The 23,041-nt window shown below is 38.1% G+C and overlaps 1 protein-coding gene across 21 annotated transcripts in view; it reads left to right on the top strand.

Moving 5' to 3' along the window:
* The first annotated feature begins 162 nt into the window (after window positions 1–162).
* Window positions 163–23,041, top strand: part of LOC143021192 (uncharacterized) — a 71,045-nt gene continuing 48,166 nt past the window's right edge. For 3 of the 21 annotated variants that reach the window (XR_012965971.1, XM_076178512.1, XM_076178501.1), the window contains exons 1-8: window positions 921–1,081; window positions 6,561–6,712; window positions 8,987–9,193; window positions 10,621–10,764; window positions 11,126–11,296; window positions 11,739–11,880; window positions 15,259–15,371; window positions 15,976–16,011. Coding sequence is in view for 20 of the 21 variants with exons in the window: in XM_076178512.1 (XP_076034627.1) it covers window positions 1,044–1,081; window positions 6,561–6,712; window positions 8,987–9,193; window positions 10,621–10,764; window positions 11,126–11,296; window positions 11,739–11,880; window positions 15,259–15,371; window positions 15,976–16,011 (1,003 nt within the window). In the remaining variant the exon portion in view is untranslated. Of the gene's footprint in view, window positions 293–395; window positions 418–529; window positions 551–671; window positions 895–920; window positions 1,082–5,609; window positions 5,769–6,560; window positions 6,713–8,986; window positions 9,194–9,550; window positions 9,635–10,620; window positions 10,765–11,125; window positions 11,297–11,738; window positions 11,881–15,258; window positions 15,372–15,975; window positions 16,012–23,041 lie in introns of those variants that run through there. The other 18 variants (XM_076178510.1, XM_076178491.1, XM_076178511.1 and 15 more) reach the window with 16 other exon arrangements.

Raw genomic sequence — 23,041 nt, 5'->3', positions numbered from 1 at the left:
ATAGCAAATCAAAGTTTGCGGAAATCACCATACAGATTTGCTTTCAGAGTCCTATGAGGCAATATACATCTCGCAGACGCATCACTCATAAACTTTTTGATGAATATTTTATCTTGGCCAGTTGAAGATTTATTAATAGTTGATATTATCATTGTATTTGGCGGAAGTGCCATTCATCCTTACCATTGTGACGTCACAAATAGTTCCATCCAGGGCCAACAGATGGCAGAGATACGAACCAAATAAACAGAACGAAGGGGACGAAACAACTCAGGGCCGTGATAGATTATAGGTAAGATTTGTTGACGTGTAAATGTCTAGCAGGTTTTGTCGACCCAGTATTCAATGCCCATTGTGTTCCGGAATATCTTATTTTCGAAACGGAGCGTGAGATAAGTCGCCTTATATGTATTAAAGGTTAGTGGTGACAAGGCAGAGTGGATATGTGGTAGCAAATACGTCGCAGCACCGCCTCTTGGCTGTGGTGTTCGTCCTGCGGTTCTATTTTTAGGACAATTTTATTGGGAAGCCACCACTGGCACGATGCAATGTAAGCCACGTTCCTCTGGTTTATTTGCCAATACATGTGTGTGCCCGGCCCTATGCCAGGCCTCTCAACCAATAGTGAGACAACAAGTTCCTTAGGCAGCTCCCTATACCTGCAATTTCCCCGCCCTTGGGCGCCACCCAAACCGAGAATAAGGCACTTAACAACAGGCTGGCTTTTATTCTGTCAGCCAATACTCGTGCAATATTGAGTGTTGCATAAGAGAATGCTTTAGAAGTTGATAAATGTGAATTAGCTGAAACACTTAGGTGCATAGTGGGACAGCATAGCAATGAGAATTTTTCATCGGTGATTGTTTGTTAAACTGTTCAGACAATGAAGGAAACGTGAGTGTGACATGTGTTTCAGGGCATGTGCCCTTTTCCCATGCCAAGGAACCAGAGCTAACCAGTTGCTGTGTTGGTTTTGTGAGTAGAGCATTGTGTTTGTGGCTGGGGTTGGTGCTTACATCACTGGCCATCCCCCAGGAACTAGAATGGTTTTTGTTTATGGGAAAGGACAAGTACGGACAAGGTAAAGATAATATTGGTTAACTTTTTTTTTACAAATAAGTGGGTAATATGATATAGCCAAAGGGTAGCCATCTTAGTTTAGCAATGGTCAGTTGGTGGTAGTGCCACAGGTGGTGTCATCTAGAATTGTTATTCGAGTTATCTCAGGGGATAGAATTAGTTTAGTTAATGTTGATTTAGTCATGAATATCTAGATATCATTACTTAGTCTGGTATTGAGCTATTGTTTTATACTTTATGTGAATATACAATAGCATATGCTGGTTTAGTCTTACTTGCCTACAAAGTTATACTAGTTTCTATATGCAGTTTTGGAATGAGAAAGATGTAATAATGATTGTGAAATGAAAATCCATTATTTTCATCATAGAGTGATTTTGGACCAGTCCTCTAATTTCACTGAATGGCATTTATAGTCTGTCAAACAATTTCCTTTAGAATTATATTCCCTAGTTGTGATTAGACATATATTTTCTTGTCTTTAAATGTCAGGGTTCATCAGAATAAGGTATGAATAGATAATTTCAGCAAGAATGATCATATTACCATTGCTGTGGTGGTTGTCCGATAGAAAATTGATCAGAAATAAATAATACACCATGTCATTTCATACATTGCCCCACTCCAACCTTACCCAGACAACAACATTTTTGTACCAACACCATAATGTGTTAATTATATTGGGTCACTATTGTCATCGGTAAAAAATATAAAATATCAGAAATTCGAGCCAATATCTGACAAAACATATCCTAACCAAAGATAAAATAATGTAACAAAATTAATCTAAAATCAATGAAATACCTCCTGATATTTTTCTTTGGCAAGAACTGCAGTACTTTTTTTAGCTTTCATGTGGACATACCTAGGCAAGATATTGCAGACTTTAGTGCATAGTAAAACCTCAAACTGTGATAGATACTTTGGCTTATTCTCAAAAGATTAGAAAAAAAATTGTATTGCATTACAGATGATTTTAAGTACTTTTGATTTGTTAGAGTATTTTTAAGACAGATATTGACACTGCTAATACTAATAAGCCAACCAGGCAACTTTGTCCATGTTTTAAGGATTCTTTAAGAAAATAATTGAATAAATTGAAGATGGCTACTTTCATGAAGGATATAGATAAGCATGGGGTATAAATATAAATATGCATATCCTGTTGATGTAGATGTAGTAACAGCCATCAGATGTAGTAATTGTCAAATGTGCAGATTGTGTATCTTTACATTAATATTTCATTACTACATAATAACTCTTCACTACTAAAAAAAGTTCATTTACCTGCATCAAGTTTAACCACACAAATAACAATGATTTCAGTCATCTGGAAGTATACAAGGCTGTTAGAAAAAGATCAGGTCAATAAAGATCAAGAACCAGAGGAATATTTGGATATCTGATTATCCTGAATTCAACCAAGACCAGCAACATCCACAATCAGATAAACTAAGATCAAACCAAGTCAAACACTTGTGAAAATTATACTCAGGCCAGAATAGGCTAGGACACCTAAGATTAGTTAAAAAACTAGTAGTAAATCTTGGTCCCAAGAACTGAGCTAGGCAGTAACCAAGTTACTTATTTCTTCACTGCTACAAGTGGAGCAAAGCTTTGCAAAATCTCACATTAAGAAAAAAATATTGTTGACAAGGGTTGCCATTATGATTACTCAAAACAGTACCTGACACTGCATTGGACTTTTCCCTTAGAATTTAACCATAGTTTATATTCACCAAATGGATGCCAAAAAATAGTTTGGATGTTTTTGACAAAAGAAAGTCTTGTATTAGCTGGGATTTTGAAGTTCAAGTTCTTGTGGATAACTGCCATACTGATGGTGATATGATCATATGCGGTTTATTGTTTACATATTGGCAGCAGTTTTATCATCTTAATTTACTCAGGTTTATCATTATTAAGCAGAATGATAGATTATCCCTGGTTCTCATTCTAGGGTGGTTTTCCAATATCACAAGGAAAATAAACAAGATTCTAAAGAAATTGCATTCTTACTCATGTTATATTCATGTTTAAATGTCATCAGCTTATAATCATAGGAGGGGTACAGTCACTGGTTACTAGCTCTCTTTCTAAGAACATAATGGAGGGGACTGCAAGAGACCATAAGACCTACACTAGGCAGTTTCGTGTCCCTTACCACTTCTCATCCATGTCCATAAAATTATCTAATCTTCTCTTTTAACAACCTATTGTTTCAGTGCTCAGTACATGGTTACTAAGTCTATTCTATTTGTTAACTACCCTGTTGGTAAACCAGGTCTTGCCACTTTCCTTCTTAAACCTATATTTGTCCAAAGACAAAGGAAATAAAGTTGATAAAGAGAGCACTTAGGCCCAGTCCAAAGACCCCATGGGGCTGCAACTCCAGATAAAGGTGAGGGTGTTCAGTTTTGAAGATGGGTGATAGGGATATGATTATCTATGATCATCTCACATAACCACAATCAGGTATTAGTCATTTGTCCCACTACCACCAAAGTTTTAGTAACTGATAGGAAAATAGGGTAATATTTATTGTTATTTTGAATTTAAGTGTCATATTTCTCTCTCTCTCTCTCTCTCTCTCTCTCTCTCTATATATATATATATATATATATATATATATATATATATATATATATATATATATGAAATTGTGTGTGTGTGTCCATCTATCTGTCTTTCTCCCTCTCTTCCTCCCCTCTGAAGGGGCACAGTGTAGCATTAAGTGTAAGTAAATGTAATATAAAATCAAGGAGTAAATTACTGTAGTCTGTGTTTGAGTTGTTTGGTAGTGAACTAAGAGTCTTCTCTGATGCCAAATATGGTTTTGTAATTATCTTTGGTATTGATTTTAAACTGCATGCTAAGTATCCACTTAAATTATGCCATGTTCATACTGATGTTATTTTCCTTTTGTTCATCGGTAAAGTATATACACAAAATATATCAACTAAAGTATATACACAGGTGTATCAAGTTACAAATGACACACACAACTCAGTGGCACAATGGTAGAGTTCTTGGCTGCCACTACGGCAGTCTGGATTCAAATCTTGCCCAGGGCTGAAATAATTTCAGTATCACGGGGCTGGGAGTCATTACTCCAACTCTTGTGGGTGGGAAGTTTGGAGTGTGTGTGCATACAAGGTCACAGCATTACCCAGAGATCAGTCATATATGAGCTCTGAGCTCTCTTCTGGGAGGGAAATAACTGTCAATCACGAGTGCAACATGTGATCCAAGACCATGGTGAATCATACACACACACATACAGACTACAGGATGTGAAAACATACAGTTGTACATACAGGTACATAGATATTTGGAATAGCTTAGAAGAAGATATACCCCAAGCAGGAACAAGACATCAGTTCAAATCTGAATATGATAATTGGGAAATAAGGATGTAGACCATGTTGGAATCATATATGAATTTAAAGGGAGATATGATCAATTAGAGGGTAGGGGACCCTATAAGCATAACTCCTTTCTTGTATATTAAAGTTAGGTAAATGTATGCTAAAGGATGTGAAGAAATACAGTTGTGCATACAGATACATAGATACTTGGAATAGCTTAGGAGATTAGCCCTACCTGGAACAATACATAAATTCAAATCTAAATGTGATAAGTGGAAAATAAGTATGTAGACCAAGTTGGAACCATACATGAATTTGAAGCTAGGTTTGATCAATTGAAAGGTATGAAACAGGATCTCACAAGCATTATTCTTTTCCTGTACACTACAGTTAGGTAAATACAGTAAGATAAATACACACAAAAGGCACTTTACCCTTTATAAAGGGAATGACTAAGTCTATACTCATGCTCACATCATACATATATATACCAAGGGCTTTTTCCCCTTTACAAGGGGAGTAGCAAAAGTCAAAGGCATAAATCCACTCCCACCCATTTCATCCCCACATGCTTCACTCCTACCTCAGCACCTCATGCATTAAGGACTGCCCTTCCCTTGCTACACAGCTGGGATAAAAGGAAATGCAGTGAGACACAGCTTTTCCACAGCAAGACCTGACAGGTGGAGTTGATTTATACCCATTAATTTACCCAATGGTGACCCCTCCTCCCTTGTCCACTCAAAATAAATGGTGAACCAGTAGAGAAAATCCCTTTCAGGCTACATCATCATTTCATCCATAAACAATAGATCCCTGTATTCACTCCTGTCTTATGCATTCTCTTAAATAAAAAGGAAAATTTAACCCTTTTTTTAAAGTGGGGGGTGTTTCACACACACACAATTAGGTAAATGCAACTAGGTAAATACACACACACAAATTGATAGCCAGTATAACTTGCAATAGTAACTAAACTTGTAAGACATATTTTACCTAAATATATATTGTGAAGAAGACATGAATTTGAATATAGGTATGTTAGAATATTAGAGATTAGGAGACATAACCCAATGAGCATTGCTCCTTTCCTGTATACTACAATTAGAAAAATTCATGTGTGTGCACATTCACACACCCCACCTCAATGTCTTCCCACAGCTAGATTGAGCATACAAAAACAAGTTAAAAGAAAGTGGTTCAAGGTGCAGTCTTTATTGGAGTGATCAGATGATCTCGGAGGAAAGAGTTGGGCCTACTGTGATAAAGGTTGAACCTAATCTAATCTTTCCTGCAGCCGGCTTTTGTTTGAACCTCAAGGTAGTACTTGTTTTTAAATTAACTTTTCACTCCCTGAAGATAATTGACAGCTAGTATATTTTTGGACATTGGCCAAGATGAGTTTTCATTTTCACTTCAACAAGGTAGTAGATACTATATCATCTTTGAAGATAACAGGTTGTTGATAATGTACCAGAATTTTTTGGATACAAACATTAAAAAAATTACTTGTAATGTCACCAGTAGCTAATTTCTCATTTCATTTATAGTGGCTTTTTTAGAGGGAATATGTTAAATCTGTTAATATGTTACACAAAAACAATGAAACCACAATGCAAGAAATAATGTAATTCATATTAATTTGGAAGAACCACATTGTTAGTATCCACTTGAAATGATTAGTGCAGTTGTACATGTAGTATCAGAGATAATGGGGAATGCTGAATTTTTATATGCCAAGAAAATAATGTAGTATGTATTGATAGTATCAGTTATTTGAGGATGGTATTTGGTCACCCTTGTATCTTCAGGTTGTACCCAGGAAACAGCTGGTTTTTTTTTTTTTTTTTTTTTTTTTTTTTTTTTTTTTTTTTTTTTTTTTTTTTTTTTTTTTAAGGAAGAAGTGTAAAGGGTGAGTGAGATATAAATGAGAGGTTTAAAAAATTCTCTCCTATGTGTTTATCTACAATGCTTTACAGGAAATGGTAAATGAATTAAAAAATAATAATAATGATGATTATAATAATTTCTTTGTTAACATGAATAATTTCTTTTACCCCATACCACTTTCACATGAGAAGCCCTTAGAATACACTACCTTTGCTTTTCCAGAGCACGGGGGATAGGTCGCACCTTCAGTATGGAGGACCCTAAAAATGGGCATGATAGTGATCGGGACTCACTTACGGGATGGACTCTAGTGGATCGAGAAGGAACACCAGAGGATGCAGATGCTGATAATCCTGATCCTGATGATGAGACAGGTATGACTGTATGTTGCATACTTACACAGGTATTTTAACCCCACCTATTTTGAAAAAGTTGTAAAACTGAATAGAATAGCCTGGCAGTCACCAGAATAAAGGAGTAAAGGTCATCAGTGTGAAAGGGTTTAACTCCTGTGCTACAAGGTGGGTGTGCCTCAGAGGTGAACAGATAGCCTTGTGGTTGCCAGAATGTTAGAAGTACCACTGGTGCCACCCATACTTGAAGGGGTCGAGATATGAAGACTTGGAAGATTGATACATGCCTTCAGAACTCTTAGAGAAATTAAATAATAACAGACTCAATACTGTAGAAGTAGTGGGTTTATTACTATAAGGATATATGCTTAACTAAGAAGCAGACAAGTAACTTTACCAGTTGCATTGTTAATAAGGGACCAGCAACAGGTCCCCAGAATTGATGGTCCTGGGAGACATTTGTCAGAAAGAATAATCTTTCTGCCATTTGTCTTCAAAACCAGCCAGTGCTCTCACTTCCATCTAGAAGTGTAATGCCAAGGGGTACTGACACTCAGTCTCCAGACTGGATCCATGAGTCTGTCAACATTGTATATTCACCACCTTTTCACATAAGGAGAGCTGACAACCAAAAACTTCAACCCCACAGCCTGCACCCCCCCCACCCTTGTCCTCAATCAATCCTTCCCCTACTTTGTCCCCAATCACACCTCTCCCTCCCTCTAACCCAAATCCTATACCTTCCCCATCAACACCCCAACCCCATAGGGCAACATACAACACATACAGAACACACAACATTGATGGCATCAACACAAAAACACAAACTCAAACACTTCCTCAAACAACACAACATACACGTTGCCATCATACAAGAAGCAAAATGAAGACACACAAAACACCATCATTTCACAACTTCACCATAAGACAAGACAAGACCAACAGCAATGGCAGTGGACTCATCACCCTGATTCACCAATCCATCTGTTTTGTGGACACAAGCGCCATAACCAAAATTCTCCTCCATACCACAGATAACACTACAGAAATCCAATCTATTCTAATCTATACAGGCAACAAATCAACACTGACAATAGTTAGCATATACATCATCCCCCACAATTCCAAACACAAACAATTTCAAACAACACATCACAAACATAAAAAATAAATGCACATCTAGTCTTAACGCACTTAAATCACTGGAACAACATTTGGACAAAACAAAGAAACTAATTCCAGAATATACAAACAATACATACGCTCAGTGATGAATTATTTGAGTCCAGCATGGGCACCCAATCTCAGTGAGACCCACCTCAACACCCTTCAGACCATACAAAACAAAGCCTTAAAAACAATTACAGGCTGCACAAATACAACACCTACAGACCATGTACACTATAAACCAAAAGTCTTCAAAGTCAAAGATCACCTTGACATGAGAGGCACACAAACACTTGCTTGCAGCCTCCACAAACACAGCACACCCACTACATTACATAGCAGAACACCCACATACACCATACATACATACATACATATACCAAGGCTTTTTTCCCCCTTACCAGGGGGGTAGCCAAAAAGGAAAAGGCACAAAAACATTCCCACTCATTTCATCCCCAAAAACACACCACACCCCTCCACCCTCCCTCCCATCTTAGCACATACACCAAGAAACATAAAAAAAAAAAAAACACCCAAATACTTGTATCACTCTCTTCTCTACCTCCAAAACCACCAAATACCAGCCTCCAGAAACGTATTCATGATCATATCACTCGCTGCTCCATTAACACACTAAAAGACAACACATTGCTGCATGCCAGACCCCCTGATATCCATCCTTCTGAATCCTCTTTCCCACAAAAGGACAGAGTCCACCTGGCCAGACTGTGGTGTGGCCACCACCCAGCCCTTCTAAGCTACCAGAAGAGACTGGATGACTGCATTGTGGACAACTGCCCGGGATGTAAAACTTCACCCCATACTATTCAACACATAATGAAAGACTGCATTATACACAATCACGCATGCAAACAACACAACATACACTATAAATGATTTGTGGGAAAACCCCTTTCTGGCCATGGCATTCTTTGGGGAGACAGGACTGCTCGTACAGACAGTGTAGGGAACAACAACAACCTGATCCTCTTCCTCCCCCCTCCCCTTCTCCTACTCCTCTTCCTCCTTTTCCTCTTCCTCCTCTTCCTCTTCCTCCTTTTCCTCCTCTTTCTCCTAATAATACTACAAGCCAGTGACATCAATTATCTTATCTTATGTATGTTTCAGATGAAGGTGATGGAGCTGTAGGTATGAATGTGGAGAATGAAGAAACAGAAGAAGAAGAAGAAAAGGATGAGGATGAAGGCTGTGGAATGGAAGAGGAGGAAGATGAAGAGGAAGAGGAGGTTCATGTAGAGGAGGAGGAGGAGCTACCAGCAGAGCTAGTAGCCCTTGGCCAAAAGGTGGAGGAGATCAAGGGTGAGTCCATTCAGGGTGAGTTCAAGTCACTCTACCTCTCAAGATCGGGTGCATTCTTTTGTTCTTCTCACTTCGTATAATCAAACCCTGGTACATTTTCCCTCATACTTACCTTTAACTTAAACATTTATGCTGCTCATTTAGTTCCATTTTAATTTATCTCCTTTGTACAACTTTTTTATTTTTTATTTTCTAAGCAATTCCTACCCTAGCTTTGCATATCCATTTTGCATGAATTAAACCTTTTTTGGTTGCTTCAATTTTTTTTTTTAATTTTTCACCTCAGTATTGTCAGGGTTAATATTTTTTCTTCTTGCTTGTGCTCTTGTATTCCTTTTATTCCTGTTCTTAATTAATTAATTGATATTTCAGCATCATTAATCATTCGTTATCAGAAGATTTCTAAGAAAATTCCAGCTTTTCTTGTCTCAGTCTCCAGCCCCTTGTTCATCAAAGGTGTGCAACATAAGTTCAGGTTAAATAGTTAACCAGAACTGATAGCCAAGATAGCTGGCAATAGTAACTAAACTTGTAAGACATTTTTTACCAAAATGTATATTGTGAAAGGTGGAAATGGTAGTAAATGAAAGTATAGATCACCTCTCTTGCTTGTTTGAATTTTAATATTTTCTAAGTAAAGCAGAGTTCATAGAATGTTGTTTCCATTGAAGTTGTATTGAATTAATGGTATTTTTATTTGGGCAAACTTGCTATTGTTTGTTTATCTTCCACCTTTCATATTTCATTGATTTGCCAATTATACTATAGTTTTGTCATGTTTTGTCTTTGTCATAAAGCTTTCTATTTTGCAAGTATTTCATCCACTGTAGGACACATCTGCATGTTTTTTGACTTAGTATTGAAGTTTATGAATTAAAGCTAAATATAGGGAAAATTTGAGTAACAGTAAGGTTGAGTAATATTATAACATGTAGTAGTTTTGTGCAGAGCCTATGACTCTATGTATACATTTATATGAATGTTGGACTTTATTTTTATGATTCTTTCTTCAGTTTTAAAGGTAAAATTATGATAATTGTATGCCTCAATGTTCACTGACTGGAAATCCACAGCCCCACAGTGGTGAGCAACACTGTGAGGCTGTGGTGTCAAGCCATCAAGGGTACACCTACACCTCCTGACGGAGGTGAGGACGTTGATAAATATTGAAGATGGACATTAAGGAGATGATTCTCTATGATATCTATTTTGCAGCTACCTATCATTGGTCCCTTGAAAAATGTATATATTTTGCCTCATTCATGAAAATGTTTACATAAGGTGTTGCATGCTTTTATAGTTTGCAGCATCATTTTGGTTTTAGCTAATATCTTTATTTTATTTATCTATTCATTTGTTTGTTTTTTGTGAAGTGACTCCTTAACTAACCATTCCACCTACGTTTTCCCATACCCCTTCCTTCCTTGGTCCAAACCCTGCAGGAGGCTCAGAAGGGTCAGACTCAAGTGATATAGAAACATTGGAGCCCCCGGGTCTCGATGATGATTACTATGAGGACCAAGCTTTTGCATATAACTCCCTTCACTCCTCTCTCGGGAGTTACACTTTCCTATCAGATCCTGCAGGTGAGACATGTGTTATGATTTATTTTATCAACATGTGATTTTTTTTTCCATATATTTTTGTATTCACAGACTTTTTTGTTAGTACATACTACAGTCATCTGTCTTTTTCTATTTTTTCTTGCACATTTTTTACCCAGTACTTATTGTTTTCACAGAATTTTGTGTTAAACCTCCTAAGATTTGCATATATGTTTCTTTTTACATTTAAGATTCCATTATTGTCATCAAAATGGAGCAGGGGACATTTGGCTCCTCCTTTCAACCACTATCCTGCCTTACTACCCTCAGTCACATAACCCCAACCCTAGCTTGCAACCATACCTTTCCCATACTTTACCATTTGTCTGATTGGTGCATGCAGAGTGGACAGAAGAATGTCTCAATAGGAGCTACAAATTAACAGGCCTAAAGAGTGAAGCTCCTCACAGGGGTTTGGGTCTAAAGAAACCTAAAAGGCAAGATGGCTCTCCAAGAAAGGGCACCATGGTTAAGAGTGCTGAGCTATGGGAGGGCTATGACTCAAGTAATGGAGGTAATAGATGAATGATTGCTTTTTCATCAGAATGGTCTGGGTTTTGTGAGTTTTGTTGCTATGTTGTCCATGTTATTTGTTGGTCATAACCCTTTCACTACTATTCCCGATTTATATATTGGTTCTGGCAATTTTATTCAGCTGAGGGGAAATCTATGCAGTGAAAGGGTTAAGTATTGTTTTTATACTGTTTTGTCTTCAATGCTTGTGTTCATATTATCTGTATATGTGGTTTTTGATAAGTTCAGGTGAATTTATTTATTTTATTTTATTATTATTATTTTTTGTCTATCTCCCTTGTAAGGGGGAAAAAGACTTTGGTATATGTATGTATGTTTTTTTTTTTTTTTTTTTTTAAGAAAAACTGCTTTAACTTTGAAAAATTAACTACTTACAAAGTAGTTCATTATTATAAGATTTTAATATTTATTGAATTCCCCAGCTGATGCAGATGTAGAGAGCATCGGTAGCAGCATATCTTTACTTGATGAGGAGAGAGGGGATGAAGAACGAGCTGCAGATGAAGAAACAGATCTTTCCCTTGTCTCTTCACCCTCACTGCCAGAAGACCTACCAGCCATCAAGTATGTTAAACCCAAGATTTCCTCTTCCCTTACCTAATGCATACAAATACCAACAGCTTTTTCCCCTTTACAAGAGAGGTAGCCAAAGTCAAAGGCATAAATCCACTCCCACCCATTTTATCCCCTTATACTCCACTCCCATTCACCACCCTTCCCTCCCTCTTTTTCTTGGCTCCTCGTGAATGATGGGTCATCCCTACATCTTACCCACTGCCTTGGGTTAGAAGCAATGTAGCAAGACACAGCAAGGCCGCTTCATTTAATTGGCAACACACACACACATCCTCTCCGTCCCCTCATGCAGAAAAGGAGATGGGGAGAAATCCCTTCGGGCTGAGTCAAAATATCATTCACACATACTCCCTCACCCCCCCCTCCATCCCCTACCCACACCTTTCCATGCATCATGGAATAATCCATACACAACCATTCTCCACTCACCCCTATCTTCTGTCTTCTCCCTTCCTTCTTCAACAGACATTCCCCTCTTTCCCAATGCCTTTTTTACCCTATCCATCCATCTCATCCATGGTCATCCTCTCATGTTCACTCCTTCCACAGAGCTCATTTGTCATAGAAAAGGAACATCCTCCCCTTGTACTCCCACTGCAAGCAAGAACCACATTAGCATGACTGTAGTCAGGTCATCACCCAGCATTGAAGCATTACCAACACAGAATAGGCCTGGTCATGGATTTACAGTGACCTAAATGCTACCACACTACAGAAGATAACACCTCATCCAACACTGTTGTACTCTCACTCTACCCTGATAACACAATATCCTTTCCTTTTGTGACTTTGGGTCCAATTTAGTGGCTGTTTCTAGTTACCTGGGAGTTGTGCTCCTGCAAGAAAGACCTGAAGCAACAGATTAATTGATTGATTGATTGATTGACTCTCCTGGTTAAACCTTGTGAAAATTGCCCCTCCCGTGGAGGAAGGATGGGAGAGGACAAATGATAGGGGTGAATGGAGAGGGGTTGTGTATAGATGATGCTGTGATGCATGAGGGGGAGTGGGTGGGGGATGTGGGATGTGGGATGAGGAAGTATGTATGAGAAAAAATTTGACGCAGCCCGAAGGGATTTCTCCCCGTCTTCTCCTTTTCTACATGGGGGGGACGGAGAGGGGGAGTCGCCGAATTTATGAAGCGGCCTTGCTGTGGATGTGTTGTGTCTTGCGACACTGCTTCTGATCCAGGGCAGTTGACAGGATGCAGGGACGACCCGTCATCCAGGAGGTGCCAAGATGGGAGGGAGGGAGGGGAGTGGAATATATAGGAAATGGAATGGGTGGGAGTGGTTTCTATGCCTTTTTCTTTTTGGCTACCCCCCCGTGTAGGAGGAAAAAGCCTTTGGTATATGTATGTATTTATTTATTTTTTATTATCTCTCTCTCTCTCTCTCTCAAAAGTAGTGCCAGTTCACCCCCAGTGGAACTCTTGTAGAACAAACTGTCACCTTGTTCTGTATGTTCTTCAACTCCCTTTGTCACCCATAGACATTTTTGCTTACGAGTTCAACCCCATATGAGGACGGAGCCTTTATTTGTACGACGTTTCGCTTATTACAGCTTTTTCAAGTACAAGTTGAGATACATATGCTTGAGATTAAATAAAGGGAAAGGAGGGAACGGGGAGAGAAAATAAGTAGGGGGGGAAGGAGGAGGAGGAGGGGGATTGAACACTGGGAAATGTTGAGAATGCTGGGCCAAACGTCCGCAGGCAAAATGTTCACAGCGGGTGGTTTAAATTTAAAAATTTTGCTGGCCATGAGTATTAGGGGAATTATGTGGGGTGAGATGATGAACATGCCCCTATTTTGTTCAATAGTGTTCGTTCCTTGAATGATCGCTGCTTCTAAACACTTCCTGTGGATTTTGTCTGGTTCTCGTATCAGCCGCTCTGCATTCTTCCAGTCCATAAGATGGTTTTCCCTGTTTCTATGTGTCACACATGCATTGGTGGTGACATAATTCCTCTAATACCCATGGCCAGCAAAAACTTTAAAAATTTAAACCACCCTTTGTGAACATTTTGTCCGCGGATGTTTGGCCCAGCATTCTCAACATTTCCCAGTGTTTAATCCCCCTTCTCCTCCTCCTCTTCCTTCCCCCCTACTTCTTTTCTTTCCCCGTTCCCTCCTTTCCCCATATTTAATCTCAAGCATGTGTATCTCAACTTGTACTTGAAAAAGCTGTAATAAGCGAAACGTCATACAAATAAAGGCTCCGTCCTCATATGGTGTTTAACTCATCAGTCTTGTTGGCAACTGCTACTTTCATGAAAACATTTTTGCTTGTTTGATAGCCTTATCATGAATGCCTATAGCTTTGTTTACACAATCCATCCATTGTGTCCTTGGTCTCCCCCTAATTATTACCCAAAGAATCATTGATTCTTAAATCCATCTAGAATATCTACTCCCAGCCATTCTTGTAACATGACCAAACCACCTCAGATTGGCCTGATTTCATTTTACCATTTCAATCTTTACTCCAGTCCTTTTGCAAATCTTCTCTTTCATTGCATTTTCAAATTTTATATATTTTTATATATACCTTATATACAGCAGCCTTGCTGTAGATGTGCTGTGCCTTGCAACACTGCCTCTGACCCAGGGGAGTGGACAAGGTGCAGGGATGACCCGTCATCCAGGACTTGCTAAGATGGGAGGGAGGGTGGAGGGGAGTGGAGTGTATTTAGGGATGGAATGGGTGGGAATGATTTTATGCCTTTCTTTTTGACTACCTCCCTTGTAAGGGGGAAAAAGCCTTGGTATATGTATGTATGTATATACCTTATATGGTGTTTATTTCGATATACCACATAGACCCATACATAACAGTTGACACAACTATTCCTTTTATCAATATCATTAATATTCTTTTATTTCTCCATGATGCTCTCAAGGTGCCTTGTAACTTTATTCCCTTCCTCATTGTGTGGACACTGAACTTTCAGCCTTTCATTTCCATACTATCCATTCCCATATATCTACACTTTACCTTCTCCATTGTCCAGTGTTTAGGAGCTACATTTTCATGAAGTAGCATTTTGGCAATGGAAGGAGGATGCCTCTCCCCCCACCCAAGAGTAGTGCCCACAGGAAAGAATTGTCAACCAGCACAAATAGATAAATGAATACAATAGAATAGAATAAAAATTCCCTGCTTAGAGAAATAAGTAAAAATTATATTGGCTACCTCCTGTGTAAGGGGAAAAAAAGCCTTTGGTATATTTATGTATAAAAATTATAATAATAGTAATAATAATTATGCCTCCAGATTAGATATTTAAATATCAGTTTCCTGCCATTGATTTATCATGACAGACCAAGTTTTCTCACTCATTATTACCGTCTGTATTTTTTTCAGGCCAGATACTCAATACCGTCACACGCCAGACCGAGAATTGAGTAATCGCCTTAACATTGTGGTAGCATTAACCCTAGCTTGTGTTCTGGGGCTTGGTATTGGACACTTCCTTGGTAGGTGTAAGCAAAAATTTTTTAATATTAAGTATTTTATATTATTATCAAAAAGCTTGAAGCTTAATGAGGTGTAAATATGGAAGGCCAAGAGTGAGGCATCTGAAGTGATGGAGATCATATGTTGATAAAATGCATAAGTTCTCTATTTTCAGTTCATTAAACAGTCATATCAACAAGAGATAAGGTTTGCACTGGTTAGGAATTGTGTCATTAAGTGCAAATGTATTCTTTTGGAAAAAAAGTGTTAGTAGAGAGTAACAAGAATAAAAGTGATATTGTTGCTTTCTACAATTTGGTGTGGGCTTGAAGTTAAGACTTAATAGCTAAGAACAGAATGTATAGAATAACAATAGTATGTATGAAGAGCTTGCTTCAAATTTTGTTGACATAGTTATGTTTGCGTTGTTGTTTTTGTACTCTCCCAATGATGTTTTCTTCTGTTGTATACTAGGTTTTCTGTTTTGGAATTCTTCAGCATGCTTTGAGGTTATATTCAGTCATTTTATCTGATGTTTAATTTCTAATAAACCTTGAAGTACAAGTAAGTTTTTAGATGTTGGTGTACATGTGTTGTCATACACTTATCACAGTGTTCTTTCAGGTCTAGTAGATCTTTCAACACCAAGAGAAGAATCAGGTTTGGAGTGTGTGCATGGCTAGACATACTAACCATGTATGTGAATGTGTATCTTAGGATATAGATTTGATAAAGGGATAGAAATTAATGTTACATTTAGCTTTCTGATGGCAATAATGTGAAAATTTAATCAAGAAATTTCATGGTGTAGACTGGTTGTTTAGATGTTTTTTGATTAAAATTAATTTATTTAAATTTTTATATGAAGAGGGTTGGGTAGAGAGGAGAAGGTGAAGGGAGAAGATTGACAGAAAAGAAGACTGTTTGATAGAGATTGACAGTTTTTCAAATTGTTGAATGTTTGATGGACAGAGGCTGTGACTGTGGAAGTGGAAGCTAAAAGGAGAATGACTGTGATTGATGAGGGGAATGGTAAAACTTTTAGAAAAGAGGAGGTGCAAATAATATTAAAAGAAATGAAATCTGTAAAGGAACTTGGATTTGATGCATAGCATGTTGAAATGTCAGACAAAGGTGAGAGTAGTAAGAATAGCTGGTGGGATTGTTCAGTATGTGTCTAAGGGAAGGAAGTGTCCCAGAGGGAAGCAGGGGTGCATGTATAATCCAGCTATGCAAGAGAGGGAGACGAGTATAAATATTGTAGTTTTAAAGGAATCAGTCAGTTGAGTGTGGATGGTAAGGTGTTGTTTGAGAAGATTAGGAGGGGAACAAAGGGAGTGAGGATTTAAGAGAGGAGAAAAGTCACATAGATCAAGTTTTTGTGGCAAGACCAGTATATATAGTATCTCATAAAGGGTAAGGATGTATTTTTGGCCTTTATGGGTGTGTAGATGATGTAGAACCGGGTTGACAGGAATGATGGAGTGCATAACAAAAATATATTGAATAGTGGAAAGTCTGTTGGAGGTGGCCACAAGTTTTTTAGGAGTAGTAGGATGAAGAATAGAATGAATGGTTTGAGGTGAATGTAGGGCTACATCAGGGTTATGTAATGCCACCATTGTTGTTTAACAGGTAGATGAATGGTGTGGAGAGGAAGATAAATACAAGTGCCAAGTAATGGTTTAGAATTGGTGGGTGAGAATAGATGGACATAGGGAATGAACCAGTTGTTATTTTTGGATGTACCTGTGCTTGTGGCTAATCCTGAAGAGGGACTGAAACTGCTGGTAACTGAATAGTTATTTTCCAGACTTCTGGTGTCATAGGTTTGAAACTTGTCTTGGAGGAATATTTGTTTATGATATCACATTGTTGTTTTGGTGATGGCATATTATTCTTTGTTACCGTATTTTTCGGACCATAAGGCGCTTCGTACCATAAGGCGCACCTATAATTTGCTATTCCCCGTCCTTACATAAGGCGCACCTGGTCTCGTCATCGGATAATCATGCATATGTGAGTGCTTTCAGAAGTGAACATTTTCGTTGTTGAATGAGAAAAATCGGTTGAGATTTAGCAAAATTACAAATACAGGTAAACGTCGACTTACGATGGCCGCGACTTACGATTGTTCGACTTTACGATGACGACGACGACGACGACGATATGATAATTTAACCCCTTCCATACGGTGCCGCACACGTAGGCGTCATGAGGAGCAAGTGGATTCGCGACGGTGCCATATCGGCGTCTTGATTATATTTATTGTAGTCACCCCTGTGTTTTTACATTCTCTCAAATGTGCCCTAAATCCCATTCTCTGTGGTTTTCAAAATTCGCGGGTGAAAGAGAGAACGATCGATATAAGCGGTGACTATATTTTATGATGCGAGTATTATTACGTCACGTCGTACGGCTGGCATTGGCTGCTGCCCGCGAGATTTAAGTTCCGTACTGAAAATACATATTATAGTGTTTGAATATGGTAAAAAGATAAAAATAATTAAATAAACTACTGTACATGTTTAATAGGCTATATTCAGTATCTCTGGTGGTTAATATAACAGAAAAGGCTAGGTACAGTGACCACGGAACAGAGTGGGATCGACTTATGAAATCGTCTCGGTGGCTCTATCGAAACCTAATGCCATCGTAAGTCGACGTCGTATATAATACTCTCATATATATATATATAGTCAGTGAAATCAGACCATCTCGATGGACGGTCTGCCTGCAATACCCTAAAAACAACATAAACACATTACGGGAATTTGATAACCATAGCAGTTTTAATGCGATTACAAAAAACAGAATTACAAATGAAAGAATTAGTTTCGACTATGGCGCAATATAGTAATAGAAAATAAATATTAATCAAGAATTATAATATACAACGCTAATGACGCCTACGTGTGCGGCACCGTATGGAAGGGGTTAAACAGATTTCGTAAGTAATGAAGTCGTGTCGGACGAATGGTACGCCGTGTTTGTTATGATAGATGCCGACGTCGAAGAAATGTAAAGATGATAAATTCGTCTAACCTAACCTAACCTGTGTTTAATAAATCATTACCTGCAAATTAAATGTCATCTGGCTCGTCCTCATTGTCGTCGTCGTGAGAGACGTTGGCAGGCTTTTCAACCACTCTCTCACCTTGTGGGGTATACAAAGTTCTTGCAGCTTGAAGGAATGCATGTATCTCCTCTCCATAACATTCCTTCAAGAAAATTTACCTGGCGAGGTACTGTCGGAAGTACCGAGACAAGATGGTGTCCCGATCCTATGCTACCGACTTCGTTCATTAGCATATTTACTTGTAGCAAGGCATTTTTTATTTTCATTTCCGCCCACAAAATTGCATATCACGTTGATACATTTTAATTTACAAAATTAGTAATTAATTTTATTGCTATATTGCGCCCATGGTCGAAACTAAAAGAATACCCAAATGACTACAGTCTGAGTGGAGCGAGACTAGACCAATGCAAAATGGCTGTCTGTGTTGTGGACGCTATCATGTCATAGCCATGATAGCGTGAATGAATGCGGTGGCATGGACTCGAAAACTGTCGAAGTTTTCGCAATTTTCTTGTCAAGATACATGCATCTTGGTTATAACTTGGTTGTAACTTTTGCTAGGACTATGCACTGTTGCCGTTGGCAGGCTAGCTACGAAACGTGTCAAAATAGTACATCACTGTCCGAGGCATTTTTTTGCACTGAAGCCACACATAAGGCACACCTCACGATAAGGCGCACCACCCGATTTTGGCCGATTTTAAGGATTTTGCCCGCGCCTTATAGTCCAAAAAATACGGTACTCTAATTGTAAGGGGGGAAATGCCTTTGGTATATGTATGTATGTATGTATGTTTTGTTATTGGACTCCATTGTTTCCAGTTTATTTATTATGTGATATCATTTAGTTATTGTAGCTGTTCTTTCTCTTGTTCTGGTGGTTTCTTTTTCCCTATACATAAGTGTCTTTAGGGATTAAAAGTGTAATGAGATGTAGACATTTGGGAATGGATGCTAAAAGATTGTATGAAGGGGTGATTATGCCAACAGCACTGTATGGGGTAGAGACATGGAACATAAGAGAGGAAGAGTTTAAATGTGTTTGAGATGAAATGTCTGTGAAGTATGATAGGGGTTACAAGGTTGGATAGAATGAGAAATGAGGATGTAAGGAAGAGAATGGGGATGGAAAAGGAGATGGGAGATAGGGTTGATGAAAGAGTGTTGGGATGGTTTGGACACATGGAAAGAACAAGTGAAGAAAGATTAGTAAAAGAAGTGTGGAAGGCAGAGGTAGATGGAGTGAACATGCCTTTTGACTCTTGAGTATCTCCCTTGTAAGGGGGAAAAAGCCCTTGGTACATGTATGTGTCTTTCTTTTTATTAATGAGGATACCTCAGGTTGAATTATGGATTTATTTTTCCAGTAGAATTTGGTGATATCTCTTTGTTTTAGTAGGTACTCAATTTACCCTTCCCATAAGGTGCTAAAATAATAATAATGGATGCCCCAAGTTTCAACAAATGTAAAACCTGCATCCTGAAGTGGCTATCAGGGGTCCTTGGGCCTCTGTTGATCTCTCTGGGAAGAGACTTTGGACTGTTGTCTGCTGTATTGGTATGTTTGAGCTTCACCAGCTGAAAGTAGTAGAAGAAAGGGAGCAGTCACTAGGTGTCAGCTCTTCATGTGTGAAAAGGTGTAAGAAATACACTTGAAGATGATAGAGAGATCTTGGGCTCAGTCTGGAAAGCAAGTATCAGCCCCAAAGGGATATTTGGTCTCTTGACTGGGTCTAAACTCTGTTACCTTCAACCATATTTCTTGCATCTCTTCAATAAAGAAAGCTGACAGCTGATGACTGCATCCCTCTCCATATTACCATAGCCTAGTGACATAGAAACCAATCCACTCTAATACAACACAGGCATCATTCCCATGTTTCTTCTCAAAGAGATATATGGGAGGCCCTTAGGACCAATTCCAGCCACTGCAGGTCTGTAGGTTTCCAGTCATTGAAATTTGAGCAACAAGTATCATTATTATATATATCTTTTTGTTGGTAGGTTTAACTTTTTTCTACAAGTTTTGAGGAAATCTTTATTAGGAAGTGGTCTGAGTAAAGTCATGAATGGTCTCCAATGTTTGCGGATGGAATGAGGGTGCGCACATTGAAATCTCAGAAATGTGTTTGTTGTGTTACTTGGGGTTGTCATGTGGGGTGTATGCTGAAGTGTAGTTTGTTTAGGTTGGGGAATTAGTTTAGTATTTTGGTCTGCTGACTGTGTGTGTAACCAAATGGGGTGTTGGCGATCATTTGTAAATATCGAGTGATTGGAGTGCTGATGTTATAAATGATGTGTACATGTATGCAATTTTGAATGTTTTCTTTATTTGTGTTTTGAGTTATGATTATTTCTACTGCAGCATCTGTGAGTGATTGTTTAAATGTTTTTGTTTTGTTAGGAAATTGAATACTTTTGTGTACAAGTGTTGCAGGTTCCACCTTTGTGTTTTGTTTTGTCTTCTCTTGTAGTGTAGTCTGTAAAGGCAGGTAGTATGGCCTGTGGTGAGTTTTCTGGTAGGGCTATGCATGGCCACCCTCCATATAAGGGGAAAAGGGCCTTTTGATATATGTGTATAGTACTTTGTATATACATGTAGGAAGTGGTGCATCACTGTGTGCTTATTTGTAATGCCATTTATATTTATTTTGCAAAATGTTTAGATTGTGATTATTCTATGTCATAGTGTTTTTTGTTGAGGGTTAGATATGTGCTAGGAGCAGGTCTACTTTATTGTGTATTGTTTTGTGTTGGTGTGGTGCAGTCTAGAGAAACCCAAGTGTGGCAGCTGTTGTAGTGGGAAGAAGTATGTGTATATGTGATAGGTCTTGTGCACAAAGAACCAGGGTCTGTTTCAGTGGTGCATAAAGTAAAGTGAACTGTATAGGATGGAATGAAGCTGTATTGTCCAGAAAGAATGAACATCAGGCCTATTCTGGAGACCAGGTATCAGAAGTTCAGAGCCTCACCTTCAAATAGATTTTATTTTATTTAGTTATTTATCTAATTTATATATATATATATATATATATATTTTTTTTTTTCCTTTCTTTTTTCTTTCTTTTCTTTTTTAACTGCTCTGTGGATACTGTGCCTTTCAGAATGAATCCAAAGAGAAGACTGTAGGAAGGGATGATTTGTACCCATGGTGCCTTAAAGAGCAGATTTCGAATGTAAGGAAGGTGGAAAGGAAGAGACTAAATGTGTTTGAGATGAGGCATTGACATCGGGATTTATGGGAGGTACAGCAAGAATGGATAGGGTGAGCAATGTGGAGCTGAAATGTGAAAAAGTTTTCAGACTGGTTGAACTCAGAGTATTGAGGTGGTTTAGGCATATGGAAAGGCTAGCAAAGAGCATGCAGAAGTGTGAGAAAAAACAATGTATTGACTGGATTGGGTGAAGAGTTTTTCACATGGTACATACACCAGGTGTGAGTGTATGGTTCCATATATGTGTGTATGTGTGTGTTTGCGCATGTTAAGTGTGTAATTAACTTGCACTAACTTGGTTTTATGTGTGATTTTTTTCTTCTTAAAGAAAAGTTATACTACAGTATAAGAAATTTCATATTGTATTTTAGGAGCATTTTGCTTTAGGATTTTATTTATTTATTTTATTTTATCTTTTCTTTTATTTATTTTCTTTTTTCCCTTTTTTCTTAATTTTTCTTTTTTCTTTTTTCCTTCTTTTATTCTTATTTTTCTTTATTTTATTTTTGTTTTATTTTATGTATATATATATATTTTTTCTTTTTTCCCTTTTTTCATCATTTTTCTTTTTTTCTTTTCTTTTCCCTTTTTTCCTTCTTTTCTTTTTATTTATTTTTTCTTTTCTTTTTTCTTTCATGTATAGGAATGAGTATATTTGTGTTGCATGATTGATACTTTTTTTTTATGACTATTGGATGTATAAGAACTAAAGTAACCACGGTAGTATGCATTCATCTATATTATTTTATATCAAGACCATAAACTCATTTTACATTGACTTTCATTTGATTGCATAACTCAGCCACCCCTTTAAAAGGGGCCTTTGGTGTATCTATGTACAGATAACCCATTGAGCATGAGATCCTGCCCAATGTTGAATAGAAATGTGTTGCACGAAACAGAATAAAATCTGTAAAGCCATTGACGTAACAAAGGGATCACCTTAATGAATGGACCATTGAGGGAAACCTGTCAGACTGACATCGAGGAGGATGGTCTCCTTGCTTGTCTTCAAAATCCATCAATGCCTTCACCTCCATCAAGAGGTGCTGTCCCATATTGGGATATGGAATGCATAAGATTTATGCTGTCATTATTTTAGGGACTTACAAGTATGGACCATTCACACATCATTCTTTTATGATTGAAAACTAATCTTCATTCAAAAAAGAATGCTGATAACTTGTAACTTCCACTATCCTCCCATAGGGCTACCCTCCTTAAATCTCTTCTTTACCAGGTCTGACTCCACCTCTTTGGTGTGATATTGCCCACAAGTCCTGTTTAATGGTGATGAAATACCCTAGAGGTGTGGCCCTGAGGTGACGGCACTCAGAATCATCTCCAAGTTACCTGTCCTCAGAACCAGTCAACACCCTCATCCCTCATCTCC

The sequence above is a fragment of the Oratosquilla oratoria genome, chromosome 41 (assembly GCF_046742065.1).
Source record: "Oratosquilla oratoria isolate Oo_2021 chromosome 41, ASM4674206v1, whole genome shotgun sequence".
Lineage (NCBI taxonomy): Eukaryota > Metazoa > Arthropoda > Malacostraca > Stomatopoda > Squillidae > Oratosquilla > Oratosquilla oratoria.
The sequence above is the reverse complement of the archived record's forward strand: the minus strand, read 5'-3'. Positions and strand labels throughout refer to the sequence as shown.